This window comes from Anomalospiza imberbis, chromosome 16 (assembly GCF_031753505.1).
Source record: "Anomalospiza imberbis isolate Cuckoo-Finch-1a 21T00152 chromosome 16, ASM3175350v1, whole genome shotgun sequence".
NCBI lineage: Eukaryota > Metazoa > Chordata > Aves > Passeriformes > Viduidae > Anomalospiza > Anomalospiza imberbis.
Window position 1 is genome coordinate 15,617,906 of NC_089696.1, and position 18,927 is coordinate 15,636,832.

At 57.5% G+C, this 18,927-nt stretch overlaps 2 protein-coding genes across 5 annotated transcripts in view; one reads left to right on the forward strand and one right to left on the reverse strand.

Moving 5' to 3' along the window:
- Nucleotides 1-10,856, forward strand: part of NHERF2 (NHERF family PDZ scaffold protein 2) — a 33,416-nt gene extending 22,560 nt beyond the window's left edge. For both annotated transcript variants that reach the window (XM_068207301.1, XM_068207302.1), the window contains exons 3-7: nt 1,450-1,626; nt 3,587-3,740; nt 5,770-5,813; nt 6,259-6,321; nt 8,376-10,856. In XM_068207301.1, coding sequence (XP_068063402.1) covers nt 1,450-1,626; nt 3,587-3,740; nt 5,770-5,813; nt 6,259-6,321; nt 8,376-8,534 — 597 coding nt within the window. In that variant the 3' untranslated portion in view covers nt 8,535-10,856. The remainder of the gene's footprint in view (nt 1-1,449; nt 1,627-3,586; nt 3,741-5,769; nt 5,814-6,258; nt 6,322-8,375) is intronic.
- NTHL1 (nth like DNA glycosylase 1) lies at nt 8,666-18,901 on the reverse strand. 3 transcript variants are annotated; one of them, XM_068207304.1, is made up of 6 exons: nt 18,812-18,901; nt 16,359-16,591; nt 14,277-14,447; nt 13,904-14,063; nt 12,668-12,773; nt 8,666-12,060 (listed from the first exon to the last, which is right to left on the reverse strand). In XM_068207304.1, the coding sequence occupies exons 1-6, from the start codon at nt 18,864-18,866 to the stop codon at nt 11,937-11,939; spliced, it is 849 nt and encodes a 282-aa protein (XP_068063405.1). In that variant the 5' UTR covers nt 18,867-18,901; the 3' UTR covers nt 8,666-11,936. The 3 variants fall into 3 exon arrangements, with proteins under 3 accessions (XP_068063405.1, XP_068063404.1, XP_068063406.1); XM_068207303.1 differs by having other exon boundaries at nt 16,359-16,630; nt 18,812-18,866; XM_068207305.1 differs by lacking the exons at nt 8,666-12,060; nt 12,668-12,773 and adding an exon at nt 13,342-13,624 and having other exon boundaries at nt 16,359-16,630; nt 18,812-18,866.
- Between the last annotated feature and the right edge of the window lie 26 nt (nt 18,902-18,927).

The following is an 18,927-nucleotide window of genomic DNA, read 5'->3' on the forward strand; positions in this document are numbered from 1 at the left end:
ACACAATCCTGAGTGATGGGCTCTGGGGAATTCTGCTTGAACAGGGAGATTGGACTTGGATGACCTTCGGTGGTTCCTCCCCTCCTGAGCCATTCTGTGTGTAAAGGCTGGTCATTTTGCATCCCCATTTCTTCCTGGATGCCGGGATTGGGCTGGTCAGGCTGGTGCTGAGCCCTGACCCACGTCTGTCCCCCGGCATTGCAGCCACAGCCAAAATTGCCCAGAGCAGCTGTGGCTGCCCCTGGATCCCTGGCAGTGTCCCAGGCCAGGCTGGACAGGGCTTGGAGCAGCCTGGGACGGTGGGAGATGTCCCTGCTGTGGCAGGGGACTGGAACAAGGTGATCTTTAATGTCCCTTCCACCCCATCTGGAATTCTATGCAAATTCCATCCCCCAGCACAGGATCCTTGGTAGTGATCCCTCTGTGTCCCCACTTTGTTCTCCTCTGTAAAATCCCTCCTTGAGGGGGTGAAGGATTTGGGAGGTTTGGTGTTTCATGGTGCCTTTCAGCCAAGAGAGGAAGGAGGAGGAAATTGCTGCCTGGATTTTTAATTTGGAGGGAAAGGCTGTAAGAGATTTCCCTGTGAATGTGATCCCAGACAAATCCTCTCCGTGGGCAGGCAGGGAGCAGTGGTGCTCCTGCTGAGGGAAGGTTAAAACTCATCCAGGGGGGATGTCTTCCTTAAACCCTGGGTGAAAATGAACACCCTGAATCTCCAAGGTGCCTTTTCCCGGGATGTGGTGCTGTGCCACAAGCTGGAGCTGCCTGGTACGAGGGCTGCTGGTGGGAATGTAGTGGGTCCTGAAGACCTGGAGAAAACCAGGATTTGTTGCTCCCTGGCCACCCCGGGAGCCATAAAGCATTTCCCATGGCATGAGGAGAAGCACTGACCTCCTCACTTGCCCCTGTGCTGTTCATCCTGCCAAGCTCAGCCTTCCCCAGCTGCAGGGAGCTCTTGGATGTTCGGGTTCATCCTTTGGGTCCCTCCTCGCTGGGAGGGGAGGGCACCAGTGGGTGACGCCGCTGTCACCGAGACCAAGGGAGTGGCACTGCCTTAAATACCTGCCTGAGGTTAATCCCAGGTCTGGGTGAACCTGGGCAAAGCACAACTGGGCCTTGGTTCCTCCCTGCCTGGGGCTGGGGCTCGGCCGCTGCCGGGGTGGAGGGGGGTCCCAGCCTGAGGGTGGATTAAGCTGAGCCACTCCTGCCGAAGGAAATGCATTTTTTGTTTTGTTTTCATTTTTCTGGAGTGGTTTTGGACAATTGGGTTTCGAAAATAGACTCAATGAGAGGAAATCCATTTGTTAACCTGTCCCCATGCTGAGGACGGGGGGCAGATACGGCGCTTCCTCGGGGCTTTATTTACGGTCACATCTGCCTGAGAGCCACCCCAAAGCCACCCGTTAACCCCCGTGCCTCGTCTCCCCCACCCTCTCCTCCATGAACCAGGATTTAAACGGCCAGAAGGAGCTGTGCCCACGTCTGTGCCACCTGAAGAAAGGCCCCAATGGCTACGGCTTCAACCTGCACAGCGAGAAGTCGCGGCCGGGGCAGTTCATCCGCTCGGTGGATCCCGACTCGCCCGCGTCCCGGGCGGGGCTGCGGCCCCAGGACCGCCTGGTGGAGGTAACGGGGGGCAGCAGCACGGGTGGGACCCTGGGCAAGCTGGAACCACCCCCAGCCCACGACCTTGCCCATCTGATCCCCCCTGTGTTCCTCTCACTCGGTTCCTAAGGCTGGCGGGGCTGCTCCCTCCCCTCCGGCCGAGTGGGCATTTGTGGGCTCTGTGTAGAACTACAGAGTGGAAACTTGGAGTTCCTTAGGCTGGGAAAGCCCTCCAAGACTACCGAGTCCTGCCATTCCCCAGCGCTGCCGAGGCCACTTACGTCCCCAGGGTGCTGTGGTGGCTCTGGCTGGCACCAAGGAGGGCTGGGCAGGTGACTGTGGGCATGAGGCCGGGTTGGTGCTGCCCAGCTGAGCTGATGCCCTGCCAGGGAATGCTTGCAAAAACAGGAGAAGAGGCTTTGCAGAGATTTTAAGACACAAAATCATGAAAGATGGGGGATAAGCGTTCTTGGAAGCATCTTGCTGGTTACCACATGCTGGACAGCACTTTTTGTCCAAGATGGGGCTGGGAATTGCCCTGTCTTTGGCTTGTGGGTTGTGTTGTTCCTGGAGAAGGAGGTTCCCTCATCCAGAGCTGCCTGTCTGGGCAGAGGGACAGGCAGGGACTGACAGCAGCCATCAGCCCTTTCCCTGTGGGAGCACGTGGATATCCCCTGCTTGTGCTGTTCCCCAGGAGCTTGCACCCCAAAACCACCCCATAGGGCCCAGGCTGTGGCCCCTGCTCCTGGCTCAGAGCAGGAATGGGATTTGCACGCCTGGAAGAGCGTGAGCTGGGAGAATCCTCAGACCAGAGCACTCTCCTGCTTTCCAGGCCCATGAAGAATTATTCCCCAGCCAGTGGGAGCTGCTGCCTCTTCCCAGCAGCTGAAAGTTTAATGCTGGGAGCAGCGTGGGGCCAGGGCACGGCTGGCAGTGGCCGGGTGGTGTCACATCCAGGGGTCCCGTTATTTATTTATGGGCTTGGCCCAGGGCCTGGCACACACAAAGCAGCTCGGGGTGAGCTGGCGAGCTTGGAAACCCGATCCCCTCCCTGCCTGCTCTTTGGGGCTGGGATAAATATTTGATGCCCCCCAGCCCTGTGCCAGCGGTGGGGGGAGCAGCCCTGGGCATGGATTGGGGTGAGCTGGAGTGGCAGGACAGGGATGGAGCGGGGCTGCGAGCTGGCAGCTGAGGCTGGCAGCACCTGGAATGGGGGCAGAGCCTGGAAGGGGTTTCTTCTCATCCCAGCCCTTGCAGCTGTGCCCTGAGGAGCAGGGGGAACCTGCTTCCCTGCAAAGGGGATCCCAGAGTTTGGAGCTCAGGCTCTGCTCGTCCCTTTGGATGAGGACGAGCACTGGGTCGTGCCGAGGCTGCCGGGCCCTTCCCGGCGGGACAAAGGGTGATTCATTGCCACCCAACAATGTCCTGAGTCACCATTGTCCCCTGGCTGCTGCGGGAACAATCGGGATCACGTTCCCTGGAGGTCCTGGGAGGGATGAATCCCTGCCCCAGGCACAGGGACTCGCCCATCAGGGGCACAAAAATCCCCGCAGGGCCACAAATTTCCATCGCAGGGGGTGAAGGGTGGCACGGTGGTGCCACAGACACGGGGGTGCACCCAGCCCCGGGTCTGTGCCCACAGGCAGCCTGAGATTCCGGGACACGTCCAGGGGGAAGGCTGGGTTTGACAGCACCGGAGAGGGCGGGCAGAGGGTGTTGGTGGGAGCCTGGGGTCTCTGATTGCCCATGGGTGTGTTTGGGATGCGGCCAGAGGTAACAGGGAGGATGCTCTGGCAGGCACTGGGGGGGTTTAGGAGGCTGTGCTTGGCTGGGGAGGGGGAAGGAAAAAGCCTGCAGCCTTCCTGTCATCCCAACAGGAACAAAGAAAGGAAAATGCCACCCCTGAGGGAAAGGGGGGTGTGTGGGAGCCAGGAGCTGCCCGCCGGGCACGGGCTTGGGTTGTGATGCTGTCGCTGCGCAGGTGAACGGGATAAACGTGGAGGGCCTGCGGCACTCGGAGGTGGTGTCCCACATCAAATCCAGGGAGAGCGAAGCCAGGCTCCTGGTGGTGGACCCCGAGACAGACGAGTACTTCAAGAAGCTGGGGGTGACCCCCACGGAGGAGCACACCAAAGGTGAGAGCTTCCTTTGCCAGGGTGAGCCTGGCCCGTGACTCACGGTGCCGCGGGTGGGATCTCGGGAGCGAGGGAGAGTCACATTTCCCTCCTGCCTCATCCCTCAGTAGTTTCCTGAGCACCACCCAGCTATTTATAAATAGTGAGAATACACCCTCAGCCTGCCAAAAAGCACTTTGTTGCTTTTAGAGGGTGAATAATTAGCTCTGGAACTCGCTGCCACCAAGGGACTGAGGTGTGCTGGGGTTTGGGGGAGCCTTCAAAGCCAGGTTGGACAGGGCTGTTCCAGTGGAAGGTGTCCCTGCCCATGGTGGGACTGGGTGAGCTTTAAGGTCCCTTCCAACCCCAATGACTCCACGATTCTCTGATTCCCTGGTGGCTCTTTGCTCCAGTGAAGGAGCCTGTGGGCACCTGGAGAGTCCCTGTGCAGGGGGAAGGGCTCCACGCCGGCTGATCACGGCATGGCTGGGGCAGGAGATGTTTTCCAGGCTGCTGAAACCTGGCAGGGAAAGCTGCTCATCCACTGCCCAACCTGCCCCGCTGCCGGTGGGGCCAGGGCTCCCCGCCTGGCCCGTCCCCTGCTCAATGGGCAGCTCTGTTTCCCAGCACAGCTGTTCCTTATCTGATCCCCGGGATGCTCAATGGGCAGATTTGTCCCCAGAAATGGGTCAGGCACTGCTGGGGAGCCACAGGGTGTCAGATGCTCCGACAGGAGCGGGGCTGGCTGCTGGCACTGCCATAAAGGAGCCCTTGTTCCAGGCAGGGGACAGAGCCCTGGGGAGGGTGGCTGGGGGCTCCAGGCCCTGCATTCACCAGGGAGCAGGAGTTGGGTCTGCCTGGCACCTGCCAGGTGCCAAAGGGCTCTGGTGAATTCGGCTGTTTGCTGGGGAAATAATAATTTGCTGAGAGGAAATAATAATTGTCCTCTTGAACTGGTCTGCTTCGACCTCAGACTGACACTTCCCAAGCCTTGCAGCTCATCCTGAGCACCTCAACCTTTAACCAAATCAGTGGCTTTTAGATTAAGTATTTCTAGATATGGCTAATTTGGTTTTGAAGTCCAGTCCCACTTTTCTTATTCCATGTCATCTGAAGCTTTTCATTTAAATAATCTAAAATTTAGCTACTTATGATACCAGTGACATAAACATCTGTGTGAGCTGACTCTTCTCATACTCAGAGTTTCTCCTACTCTAAACACGAGCCCAGCATTCACTGCAATAAAATATTTAAGGATCCCAAAGCCACACGGAGGTTTTTGCACCAGCACGCTCTCAAAAATCACGATTTGGGTTTATTTTTCTGCTTTGCTCCAGAAATCCCTGCAGTCTGCAGTGATGCAGCCCCCAGCCAGTCCCTAGGGAAAGCGTCCATGCTTGACATGATTCAGTTATTAATCCTGTCCCAATTAACACATCTGTTAGTCTGGGACAGTGAGACACGGTAATGCCTGGGGTGATGACTTGGTCGTGGTGACTGGCAGCTTAAATGCATGAAATTTGCCTTTGTGTGGGCTATTGTTAGAGTAAATCATTGGAAGTGAGCAAAAAAAAAAAATTCCAGAGTGCTTGGGGGGAGCAGGTTGTGTGCCAGACACTGTTGTGACAACACCATGGTGCTGATTCTGATGAAGATTTTTGAGCTGACTTTTAAGATTTTTGATTAAAGAACTTATGAAAAAAAAAAAAAACCTAATGGTCCAAAAAAAAAAAAAAAGGGAGTGTGCTGCAGATAGTGGCTATAGAAGGAGGTCACTTGGTTCTCTTCCTTGCAGGCTTTTTCTTCTTATCAAAAGGGTGAAGTGGAGTGCATTCAGGGGATCTGGCAGGGATGTGGTACTAGAAGGGCACAGGGAGAGGGGAAAGGCTTTTGTGTGGGCTGGGAAACAGCACAGGACAAAGTGAGGGGACAGGAGGAGCTGGTGGGGTGGGCAGGGAGGAGGAAGGGGCGGGGTGGCAGGTGATGCTGCTGAGGCAGCAGTCCCAGCTGAGGGTGCTCACGGTGTGTTCTGCGTGTTTACTGTGTCCAGGTGTGCTACCCCAGCCCATGACAAACGGATCTGCACAGCCTCAGGTGAGTCCTCACCTGCCCCAGAGAGGCAGCAGCCTCAGGGACCAGGAGGGATCAGGGTCTGTCCCTGGCTCTCACCTGTGCCAGGTGAGCCTGGATGCTCAGGTCCCCAAGGCTCATTTAGCTCAGCTTTACTGCTGCCTGGTTTTAATTACTCCCCACTACAGCTTTAATTTAGGGGTTGAGCAAGGCCAATTTCAGTCCCGTTTAATCCCAGGGAGAGAGGAGGAGGAGGTGGCAATGTCCCAGCTGTGGCAGGATGGGACCACGCTCTGCCTGGGGCTGTGGGAGAGCAGCAGCTCTGCTGGGAGCGCCAGGGAGCTCAGCAGGAGCATCCCCTCCCTCCAGGCTCCATTCCAGCCCTGGAGCAGCCCAGCCCTGGGGATTTGTTGTGTTTATGTTTCACTCGGCCTGGCACAGACCAGACTGACGTTTTCCTTTCCTCCAGCTGAACGGAGGATCCACATCCTCATCTCACAGCGACCTGCAGAGTCCTGGGAAGGAATCCGAGGTAAAAACCCCAAACACCTCCTGTCCCTTTTCCACCCTGCTGTGGGTACAGTCCTGCCTCACCGTGCTGGGTACTGATGAGCTTTCAGTTTATCTCCCAGACTTGGGTTCACTTGTACCCACCCAGCAACCAAAACCCAGGGTTTTCTCTCATCCCTTGCACTGTGGGGGTTCACTGGCAGCTTCTTGGGCAGTGATTCCTGCTTGGGTAGTTTGGGAGGTGGGAGGTGAAGGGATGTCTGCAGGATTTGGGATCTGAGGTGTACTTACACTGATGAGCCACAGCAAGGCTGGGGATCCCTGAGGAACACAGCTGTGAGGCTCAAGTGCTGCTGGCAGGACAGGCTAAAATTTTAAAAAAGCCAATTATTTTTTCAGTTTGGAGCATGGTGAATTTATCACAGTGTTTAAAGGAGGGGAGGAGTTGTTTTTGGTGGCAGGCTGGGCTGAAGGGGTTTCTGTGGTGTGGCTCAACACTGGAAAGGGACAAAACTTGTTGGGCAAGGTGAAGTGGCAACCAAAAGTCAACACGAGGCACAGATTGGCATTCTCAGGTGTTAATGATTTAGCATGTTTTGTTTTCCTCTTAAAATAAGAAGTGGGGATTTGTATTAAGAAGTAGGGGATTTGCAAAGTGCTCAAAAATTTATCTTCAGCACAAGGTTCTGCTATAAACAGAGCAAAGTCTCCATGCAGATGCCCTGGGGGGTCTGTGCCATGCTGTCCCCTGCCCCAGGACACTTGGGAGCAGGAGTGTGCCAGCACCAAGTGCTCAGGTGGCCTCTCTGGGCACCCACAGCCCCTCGGGCACCAGCTGTGGCCAAGCGCCTGCAATCTGCCAGGTTCCCTGTGAGCACTGAATAATGCATGTCCTGATGTCTGCCCTGGCAGAGCCAGGCTGGGTCCTGTCCTGCGGGGAGCCTTGTGCTGTCCCCCCACGTCAGCCTTGGGCCGCTGCAGGGTCACTGCACGACGAGCAGAGTCCCTGGGGTGGAGAAGCTGGAGAAGGGAGCTGTGCCAGAGCCCTCCTGCCATGGAGTCACCCTGGGGCTGTTCAGGGCTCCTGTCCTGGCAAGAAGGCAAAGTCCCTGGGGCCTGGGGGTTCCCTGGGCTCAGTTTGGCTCAGTTCAGCCCGGCAAGGCCGGTGCCGTTATCTCCGTGCTGCTGGTGGAGGGCCCTGCCCACGGTTATCAGCAGGGTCTGTGCACTCAGTTTCAGAGCTGGGCATGCATGCAGGGGCAGCAGTGCCAGCAGGAAAGCTCTGCAATGTTTCCCTAAAACCAAAGCTCTCCATGCTGTGTGCTTGCCCACACCTGACACGAGTGCAGCTGGGCAGCACCTCCTGTGGTCCTGCTGTTCCTGTTCCAGCTGTGCAGTCACACAGCTTCAGGCAGGAGAAGCACCCCCACAGAATGCAGTGTTACAATCAGCTCCATGGCCACAGGGATGCTGCTGCCAGTGAAACCATGGGCATGGCACAGGGAGGGGGCTTTGACCTAAAAAAACATCCCAGAGCATTTGCTTATTGTGCAGGCTGGAGGAAATCTGTTGCTGTTGAGGTAGGGACAGGAATGAAATGACTTTACATTTAGAAGGTAAAGAATGGAAGTTTATTTAAAGTATGTCTCTCTTTTATCGAGAATATTGTGAAGTCTAATTTTATTGGTCTTAAAGTGAAATAATTTTATACTATTGGTGTACTATGAATAGTACCCGGTGGTAGAACATATCTATAAACAATATGAATAGAAAGAGAATAGTTTATATTCTTCTTGGACTTTTTCTCAGAAATCTTTCTCCTTTTCTCTCTGACTGAACTGAGAATACCCACGGAAATCCTTCGTGGGAGGGGTTGTTAAGCCCTGGAGGTGCCCAGGGAGGTGGTGGAGTCCCCAGAGGAGCACCGGGGTGTGGCCCTGGGCTGGTGACGAGGTGGGCACGGGGCGCAGCCGGGGCTCGGCGATCCCGGGGGGTTTCCGGGCTCGGGGATGCCCCGAGGGGCTGCGGGCAGCGCGGTGCTGTGGGGGTGCTGGCAGCCCGTCCCTTCCCCTGCAGGACGGCGACACGGACAAGAAGGACCCGTTTGAGGAGAGCGGGCTGAGCCTGAGCCCCACGGCCGCCGAGGCCAAGGAGAAGGTGAGGGCCAAGCGTGTGAAGAAGCGAGCGCCGCAGATGGACTGGAACAAGAAACGGGAGATTTTCAGCAATTTCTGAGCCCTGCCGGTGCCCTCCCGCCCCAGCTCGGACGTTTCTGGGGGGCCTCCGCCCTGTCCTTCGGTGTCCACGTGAGATGCTTTGTGCTCTGCTCTTCACTGGTTGCTTTTACAAGGCGTATTTTAAAGTCCTTTTTATTTTTATTTTTTATTATTATTGTTGTTATTATTATTGTTGTTACTCACCAGCGATTCTCATAAGAAAAATGTGACCAAAGCTCCTTTTCTTGCTTGCTCTTGAGCCCGGCTCCGGCTGCCTGCCGTCCCCCGTTCCTGTGAGAAAGGACTGGAAGAATTTTAACTCTTGTTTCTTACCTGCATCATTTAGGCTTCTGTTACTTCTTTTTTACTTTTTATGTGGGGTGTTTTGGCTTTGTGGGTGTCCCAGACTGAGCCCCATGGGATGCTCGGTGCCCCTGTGGGAACATCTCACGGCTCGTGGTGGGGGTGCCAGGGACCCCTCCCCAGCTCCCCGTGCCCAGCATTGGCTACTCCCACCATGGGAAAATGGACTGTGGCTGGAAATTGTTTGTTGGCTTTGCTATTGAAGCAAAAACGTTTGTTTTGTTGTTTTTTTTTGTTTTTTTAATGAAGTCCCATGTGTTCCCAGTTAGTTTAGGAACATCTCCCCCCACCAGCAGCTCCTCCCCAGGCAGTAAAAGCCCATTTTTCACCCCAAACAGCTCTGCAGAGGGGACAGGGTGGGGTTTAAAAGCAAACCCCAAACCCAAAGGCCACAGCTCTCCCCACCTGCAGGCGTGGATGTGGCAGGGGAAGGAGGGAGCGGGACCAGTCCTGCCCCACGGAGCACGAAGATGAGAACCACGAGATGCTACAAAAACCCTTTGGACAGACCTGGAAGTGGGGATGACCCAACATCTGCTTCCAGGAGGGAGCACAGGGATGCAGCTCTAACTGAGGCTCAGCGCCGGGACTGGGGCTGCTCCAGGTCCCACCCGGGCTGGGATTTGGTGTCCCCAGCCCGGGAGTGTCACCGTGTGAAGGACATGCTCCCAAGCCGTGGGGCTGCAGGTGGAGCAGGCACTGTGTGACGGCTGGGCAGCACCTCTGGCTTCCCCTGCCTCCTCCAGAGCCCCGCTCTGGGCATCCAGAGTGTGTCTTTAAAGCACTACAGATTTAGCCCATTTAGGCTCTTAGCTGCTGCCTCTGGCTGTGTGGGTGAAGGTGACTCCGCTGAGCTGCAGAGCTGAGTTAGCAGGGCAGGGGCTGGGGCTGCCCCACTGCCTCCCACGCTCCAGCAGCGACCCCAGCCCTGCTGTGGGAACACAGAGCCACTTTGCCCAGCTAGCTGGCCATGGATGAGGGGTGAGCACGGAGCTGTGGCTGCGCCCTGCCTCACTCCAGCCTTCTGGGATAGAACCCTTGGCTGGTCAGCGTGCTGCGGGTGTGGGAATGGCTCTGCACGGATTTCCTGAGGTATTTCCAAACTGTGGAGCTAAAAGGTGCCTTATGCCATCCTCTGCTCTCCTCAGCAGCAGGCTGGGGCTTAGCACAGGGTGTTTGGCTCCCCTGGGCAGCAGCTGGTGCCTGTAGCCTTATGCTGCTGGCAGGAGAGAGTGCAGAGCCTCAGGGGTGAAGGAGATGAGTTCTCTTGATGAAAGTTATCTTTTAGGATTGTTGATGGGCTGAACAGGTTGAAAATAATGACTTTGAAGAGGAACTGGTGCAGGTGTTTGGCTGTGGGTGATGAGACAGGCACTGGGGTGATGGAGGATGTGGAGAGGCTGCCTCCCCTTGGGGCTCTGCCATTAACAGGACACCTCTTCCCCATCCCACTTCGAGCTACCTGCTCTCTTTCTGGATCCCAAAATACTGTCTTCTCTCTCTGGGCAACGTTTGGAAGGAGCCCCTCTTTTCCATGCTGTGCACATTGCTTCCCGTGCCCGCGTCGCCAAACCCCGGCAGCGCCCGGGCTGCGCGGGGCAGAGCAGTGCCAGGACAGCCTGGTGCACGTCAGAGAGCACAGACCTGCTCCCAGCACCCCATTTCTCATCCCAGACTGCTGCAGTTGAGGTGGGGGGAAGGAAAAAATCCTCGTGTAGTGTTGAATGTAGATCAAAAGAAATCAGGTGTGCAAATCCGTGTTGGTAAAATTGAAAATCTTAATCTCTTAGTCCCTGGAAACTGCTCCTGGTTGAAGCATGACTGCGTTCCTGACATCTTGTTGTAGCTCAGTAGTAATTATTCAGTTCCTGTACATTTAACTTGGAAAAGAAAAATCAATAAAGTCTGAGGCTGGCAGCAGCATTGCAAACCCACCATGTACACTGTAATGTCAGTAATAAACTTGGTTTGCCATGTACCCAGCACTTATCTGCTCCTTCCTCAGCTGCTCAGGGAGCCCAGGGCGGAACTGCAGCCCTTTAGCACATTGTAAACTTTGCTTCCTCTTTGAAGAGGAGCTGGAATTACGCCTTTGAAGCTCCACAATGAAGTCAGCACTGCCCTTTCTTTGAAGAACAAAACGCAGGGGTGGTGCTGTCCCTCTGTCGGCTCCTGGGGACACAGCCGGGCTCCCGTGGCTGCCGCAACCCTTGTGGCACACACAGAGTGGCACTGGCTCAGCTCCTGGCCCTGCTCTGCTGCCAGGACCCAGAGGTTGCTCGTCCAGGCAGTGATTCCCTCTGCTCCTGGCTTGGGAAGGCTTCAGCTGCACCTCAGGATCCCAGGATCACCAAGGCTGGAAAAGATCTCTGGGATCATCGAGTCCAACCTGTGCCCCATCCCCAGAGCACTGAGTGCCACGTCCAGACCTTCCCTGGACACCTGCAGGGATGGGAGCTCCACCACCTCCCCGGGCAGTCCCTTCCAGTGTTTAACAACCTTTCCCATGAAGAAATTGCTCCTGCTGTACGCCCTGGACGTCCCCTGGCACAGCTCTTGTCCTGTTGGCTGCACAGCTGGTGGTGTGGCAGGGCTGGGCAGGTGTGTGCTGCCTGCTCTCAGCCTGGCAGGGCAGGTTGCCATGGTTCAGCCTTGCTGAGGTCACCCACGTCCTCCTCCCCTCAGCCAGTGTCACACAAATGCCAGCAAACCTCGTGGGTGCAAAAAAAGCCCTCACCACCTTTATTAAACGAGTATTTACAAGCAGCAGCACGTCCCCGAGGACAAAGCTTTTCTCTCCAGTGACTCAGTGTGGCACAGCTGGGCCGTGCTCAGCCATTCAGCCAGGCTGGAGCCTTCGGCTGTGTCCCAGCAGGACTGCTGCCTCTCAAAGCCCCTTTTTCCTCTGGGGAGCCGAGCCCTTGCCAGTGGCTGTTCCCTCGAGCTGCTGCAGCAGGCTCCTGTCCCCCGCAGTCACACTGCCAGCCCTGTGCCAGGCCCAGCTTTAGCAGGGCTCAGCCCAAGCAGCTTTGTGGCTCTCCCAAGGCTGGATGGTCCCTCAGAGTCTCTTGGCAGCCGGGCAAATGTCTTGGTTGAGGCACTGGCTGCAGCGAGGCTTCACAGGCAGGCAGGTCTGCTGCCCAAAGCCCACCAGGAGCCAGTTTATCTCCTTCCAGAGGTCCCTGCAGTGAGGGGACAAACAGCACCGGTGCCATGCAGCTGCTTGGAAGGGGTGAGGAACAGCCTGTGGTGTTAATGGGATCCCTTTCCCCTTCTGCCTGTTCCTTCTGGAGGTGAGTCCCAGCCCTCCCAGCCCTTGCTGATCCCTGCTGAGAACAGCCCTCCCAACCTTTCCTGGTCCTGCTGGGCTGGGGGGAGCAATGCCTGTGCTCAGGCACGTGCCGGGTGTGGAGATGTCCCTCTGTACGTGCCAGCTGGTGTTTGATACTGAAAATTAACCACCAGTGAAGGCCAAAATCCAGCCCTGGGCTGAGGCTGCTGTGGTCACTGGGCTCAGCAAGGCCCTCTTTGGAAAAGCACCTGGCTTGGGTCATGGTCAGCTTGGTAAGGCAAAAATCAGGGATCAAGAGCTCCACTAGTGGTGACTGATCCATCTGACAGCAACAGAACCACCCTGCAGGTGAGATGCTGCTGCTGTAGCTCTGGCAGAGGGGAAACACCTGCATCTACTGCAACCCTGGAAGGAGGAAGGAGCCAAAATGCAGTCCCCAAAAGTGCCCCAAGCAGGGCTTTGTACAGACCTGGCTCCTGCAGCCAGCAGGGGCTCACCTGGGCAGCCACTCCTCCAGTGCCACCCGCGTCTCCTCAGGGCTCTTGGTCTCCTTCTTCACCCACTTGAGCCTGTTTGAGATCCTGTGCACGTGGGTGTCCACAGCTGGGGAGGGAGAGCCCAGAGTTTAGGTGGGGCAGGCACACCTGAACGGAGAGAGCAGAGCCAAAGCTGCCTGTGACAGCCCCCAGGGCAGGGCTTCCCCTGGGGCAGCAGGAGCAGCTGGCTGGGGCAGGAGCGCAGGGCAGGGGAGGCTCACTCCAAGAACAAACATTTTCTTCCCTGGCCCGGAGCCAAAAGCATTTGGGGCGTGTGTCTGCCTCTCCCCAGGCTCACCCAGTCCGAGCCAGCCTCTCCTCTCTCCCAAGGCTCCCCTGCTCCGTGGAGCAGGCACAGGGCCTGGCCCCCGTTCCCTCTCCACGTTCTCATCCTCCCGGAGTTTCAGCTGAAGTTACGCAAATTGTGATCTCTGCCCCTTCCTCTGCCCGCATGGAAAACACATTTCATAATACCCACCAGCAGAGAGGGCTTGGGAGGCTTAGAGCAGTGTTTATAATGGGCTTTGAGCTCAAAAGCTCTGAATGCAAAGTGTATTATTGTTAGATCAGCAGTGATAAACCTGTCTCTGGGGCTAATTGGGCAAACCCCAGGAAATTGCTGTAAACAGGAAGACTAAGCCTTGCCTCCCAAATCAAAACCGAGCACACAATTATTTGGAAAGCTCTTGGCTGGTTTGGCTGCCTCTGGACTTCCCTCCCCCACAGCAGGAGAACAACAGACCCCAAGGGCTGCTGGAAGCAGGGCAGGGGCCACGGCCTGTCCAGCTGATGGTCACCAGAGGGGCTGCAGCATCCAGCTCCCGCCCACTCGCTCCTCCCGGCTTTCCCAGGGCTCTTCCATCAAGCAGCACATCCTTTTGGAATACTCATCTGTCCCCAGGGGCCCCAGGCCAGGACCTGCAGGTGATGGTCCAGCCCCATCTGGCACCAGCTGCCCAGGGCTGTGACTTCCCTTGGGAATTTCTGCTATCAAACTTGGGGTGAAACAGCAGCTGCTCAAATCCTACAACTCCCCGAGTGAGTGGCTGAGGGTCACGTTGCTCCCCCAGCCAGATACTCTGCAGATGACTGAACCAAAGGGATCTTACCAGGCTGCTGGGGCTGCAGTGCTTCCCCTCTGCCTGGGGAATGGATTGGGATTTGGGAGAGGGATGGCAAGAACACAGTGCAGGTTACCTATCCCAGCCACGCTGTCCCAGGCAATGTGCATGGCCAAATGAGCCATTTTGGGCCCAACTCCTGGCAGCTGCACCAGCTCCTCCACAGTGCTGGGGATGTCCCCCCCGTACTTCTGCTTCAGGATGGCTGTGGTCTGCTTGATGTACTTCACCTTGTTCTGGAAAACCAAGGGGAAAGGCACACAGTCCAAGCTGCCCTCCAACACAGGGAAAACGGACACAGGCCCTGCAGCCAACAATCCCATCCTGCTGGCAGTAAAAAGCGCCAAAACTGGCGTAAAATCCAGCTTCCAGCCTGACTCCAGGGGAGAGCTCCCCACAAGGAGGGCACAGGGGGCTCCCCCGCGTCCCTGTGGCGATCCTGCACTCACCCTCCAGAAGCCCACGGGATAAATGATCTGCCCCAGGGTCTCATCGTCCATCTGCAGCACGCTGTCCACGGTGAGGCCGCGCCGGCGCAGGCGCAGCATGGCAGCGCTCGTCACCTGGTCCTTGGTCTGGCTGGACAGCATCAGGGCCAGCAGCACCTGGTAGCGCATCACCTGGTGGTGTTATTGGACACGAAATGAGTACACACAAGCTTTTCTCAAAAGAGAAAAAGAGCCGGCTTTATTCAAACATCTGGTATTTCTAGAATTCCAGAGGTGACCGTGGATTGGAGGGTGGAATTACCACCTCTCCAGCCACACTGGTCCAAAGATCAATCCATCATTTCTCTCCGCCCTCAGAGAAATAGGTAAACTATTCTATTTATACATGAAATTGTGTGGGAACTCTGACTCTCAAGTATGTAAACATTATCAGAAGGCTAAAGAAGTTTGATGAGAACTTTAAAACTTTCAAAAGAACTATGAAAGAAAACTTAACACTTTTAAAAATCAGGGCAACAACCTGGGGGCACAGGGGACACTGAGACGCCCTGGGAGGATCTGGGAGGATCCAGCACCTCTGGCACCACGCTCAGTGCAGGGTGTGCTCCCACCCTTCAGCCCTATCCACCAAGAGACCAAAGGCTGCAACAGGAATAAACCACAACCTTTTAATTCCACCACACAATAAAGAGAGAAAAGAAACACCTTCAAGCTCAGCTGTCAGCACCTGTGAGACGGCAGGGAGCAGCTCTGCCGGCTGGGATCTCACTCCAAAGACAGCAGTGCTGCGCCACAGAGGGCTGGGCAAAGCTTTTCCTGAGGCTGGCATTCCCAGGAGACCCACAGGATGCACAGCCACAACCGCCCAGTGATTTGTCATGCATCTTTTGAAAGCTGCATCTTTAGGCAGCTTTTGAAATCCCAACCCTTTCCCACTAGGCTCCAGTAGGAACTGGGTGTCTGGCTCCAGTGAGCTCCTCAGGGAACCAACTCTGAACAACTGGGAAGACAGAGGCTGGAGAGAAGGACAAATCTCAGGAATTCCTCTGCTGCTGCCACGCAGGGATTAGCCAGGCTATCACCTCCTATTTCCCAATTCTTCCTCCCCAGATGTGACTCCATCCCACCAGAGTGAGGAGGATGATGCAACTAACCCAAGATGACCCAGGATAACATGGGACACAATCCTCCCTCCAGCTCTCCTGCAAAGTTTACAAAACCACAGGTGCACCAGGAAAAATCCCTGCTTGCGTGGAAGCAGGATAATCTCAGGGTACAAAGAAATGGTCTGAGGAGCTGAGGGTTACAACATCCACTTCTTCTTGGAAGCAACAATGCAGCTTCCCCAGGGAAGAGAAGCTATTTCCGTGTGGTCCCCTGGCCCCACAGCTGCCAACCCACGTGGCTGAGAGTGTGTGATGCTCTCTGGCTCCGGGGTCACAGCTCATCCTTCTCCCCGGGGACCCAAGCCCAGGGCAGGATGCCAGCAGCAAGGACAGCATTCCATGTGCCGAGGCTGTCCAGCTGTGTCCTCCAGAGCCCTCGCTCAGAGCCCAGCACGTCCCTGGGCCTGCCTCTGGGTGATCCCCACATTCCCACTCCAGAGGCTCCTGCTGCTCCAAGTCCGTGGGGTTGGATTAGCTGGTCTCCAAAGCCACTTCCAACCCTATCAACTGTGGGATTCTGTGATCCTCACATCCCCACTCCAGTGGCTCCCACTGCTCCTCTAAGCCTGCCCCTGGACGCTCCCAACACTCCTCTGTATTCCACCTGGCTGGATACCTTCCTTGGACTCCTACAGAGATTTTTAAGGAAAAGAAAGAATGTGGCTTCATGCCCTGCCAGCCAGCTCCATAAAGCGGCGCTGCCCCTCACATTCATCACGTCCTCTGGGACCAATCCCAGCCCAGAGTCCTGATCCAGTTTCTGTCCTGGAAATATCCCAAGTGGGACAGATCCAGGGGCAGCATGAGCATGATGGAGGCTGTGTTTTCCTGTGCCTGCCGGAGCTGGCAGTAGGATGCTGTTCCCTGTGGGAATGCTGTTCCCCATGGATGCTGTTCCCCGTGGGAATGCTGTTACCTCTGGAGGTGCACTGCTGTCATAGCACCTGTGCACTCCCATCTCATCCACGGGAGCATCCCTGCTGCTCCTCATGTCCCGGATGCGCTGCAGCTGCTCCCGCCAGTGCTGTGGCTCCCAGCGCGCCCGCCGGGGCTCGGCCCCATCGCCCTGCCCTGCCTCGTAGGCGATGGCGAGGCTCTTCCTCCTCCTGCTCTGCCGCGGGACGCCGGGCGCGCCCTGGATCTGGCTCCCTGCACGGCATGGCAGAGAGATTCCAGGCTGCAGGAAAGCTGCCTTCACCCCTCACAGGGCTCGGTGACAGCCCCATGTGCCACCAGCCACCCAGGGGACCCTGACCAGGGCGAGTTCCCTGCCCTTAGTCCCAGCCCAAACACTGAACGTGCCCCGGTCCCAAGCAGAGCCAGCACGGGGCGAGGGAGGGCAGAAGGACCCACGAGACAGGTGGCAACAGGTGACAACGGGGGGGTCACACGTCACGCGATGGGGACACGTGTCCCAGACGCAGGTGAGGCTGCAGGAGGTGCATCCCCAGCCCAGGTGCATCCCTCGCTCCAAGGGGGACGTGACAAGGACACCCAGCCCCTGTCCCCAGCCAGGCCGGAGCCTGGTGCAGCCCCAGCCGCTCCCCGTGCCCAGCTCAGCCCTGATCCCCCCTTCCCGGAGCAGCAGCTCCCCCTCTCCCGCATGCCCCGTGTCCTCGATCCCCTCTTCCCGTACCCCCAGAAAGCCACGATCCCTCTCTCATACTCTCCATCCCCTGTCCTGTATCCTCACCCCTGTCCATACTCTCCATCCCCTGCCCGTACCCCATCCCCTGTCCCATACCCCATTCCCTGTCCCGTACCCCATCCCTGTCCCGTACCCCATCCCTGCCCGTACCCCATCCCTGTCCAGTACCCCATCCCTGCCCGTACCCCATCCCTGTCCCGTACCCCATTCCCCGTCCCGTACCCCATCCCTGTCCCGTACCCCATCCCTGCCCGTACCCCATTCCCTGCCCGTACCCTATTCCCTGCCCGTACCCCATTCCCTGCCTGTACCCCATCCCTGCCCGTACCCCCATCCCTGTCCCGTACCCCAATTCCCTTATCCCGTACCCCATTCCCTGTCCTGTACCCCCATTCCCTGTCCCGTACCCCATTCCCTGTCCCGTACCCCAATTCCCTTATCCCGTACCCCATCCCTGCCCGTACCCCATTCCCTGTCCCATACCCCATTCCCTGCCCGTACCCCATTCCCTGTCCCGTACCCCATTCCCTGTCCCATACCCCATCCCTGTCCCGTACCCCATCCCTGCCCGTACCCCATTCCCTGTCCCGTACCCCCATTCCCTGTCCCGTACCCCATCCCTGTCCCGTACCCCATCCCTGCCCGTACCCCATCCCTGCCCGTACCCCATTCCCTGTCCCGTACCCCATCCCTGTCCCGTACCCCATCCCTGCCCGTACCCCATTCCCTGTCCCGTACCCCATCCCTGCCCGTACCCCATTCCCCGTCCCGTACCCCATCCCTGCCCGTACCCCATTCCCTGCCTGTACCCCCATTCCCTGTCCCGTACCCCATTCCCTGTCCTGTACCCCAATTCCCTTATCCCGTACCCCATCCCTGCCCGTACCCCATTCCCTGTCCCTTACCCCATCCCTGTCCCGTACCCCATCCCTGTCCAGTACCCCCATCCCTGTCCCATACCCCATTCCCTGTCCCGTACCCCATTCCCTGTCCCGTACCCCATCCCTGTCCCGTACCCCATTCCCTGTCCCGTACCCCATTCCCTGTCCCGTACCCCAATTCCCTTATCCCGTACCCCATTCCCTGTCCCGTACCCCATTCCCTGTCCCGTACCCCATCCCTGTCCCGTACCCCATCCCTGTCCCGTACCCCATTCCCTGTCCCGTACCCCATTCCCTGTCCCGTACCCCAATTCCCTTATCCCGTACCCCATTCCCTGTCCCGTACCCCATTCCCTGTCCCGTACCCCCATTCCCTGTCCCGTACCCCATTCCCTGTCCCGTACCCCATTCCCTGCCCCGTACCCCATCCCTGCCCGTACCCCATTCCCTGCCCCGTACCCCATCCCTGTCCCGTACCCCAATTCCCTTATCCCGTACCCCATTCCCTGCCCCGTACCCCATCCCTGTCCCGTACCCCAATTCCCTGTCCCGTACCCCAATTCCCTGTCCCGTACCCCATTCCCTGCCCGTACCCTATTCCCTGCCCGTACCCCATTTCCTGTCCCGTACCCCATTTCCTGTCCCGTACCCCAATTCCCTTATCCCGTACCCCATCCCTGTCCCGTACCCCATCCCTGCCCGTACCCCATTCCCTGTCCCGTACCCTAATTCCCTTATCCCGTACTCCATCACTGTCCCGTACCCCCATTCCCTGTCCCGTACCCCAATTCCCTTATCCCGTACCCCATTCCCTGTCCCGTACCCCATCCCTGCCCGTACCGCCGCTGCCCGCGGCCGAGCGCAGCCGCCGCAGGCCGGGCCGGGCCGCGCTCATGGCGGCCCCGGGAACTACGGGGCCCGGGGTGCACCGGGGCCGGAAGGGGCGGGGCGAGCGC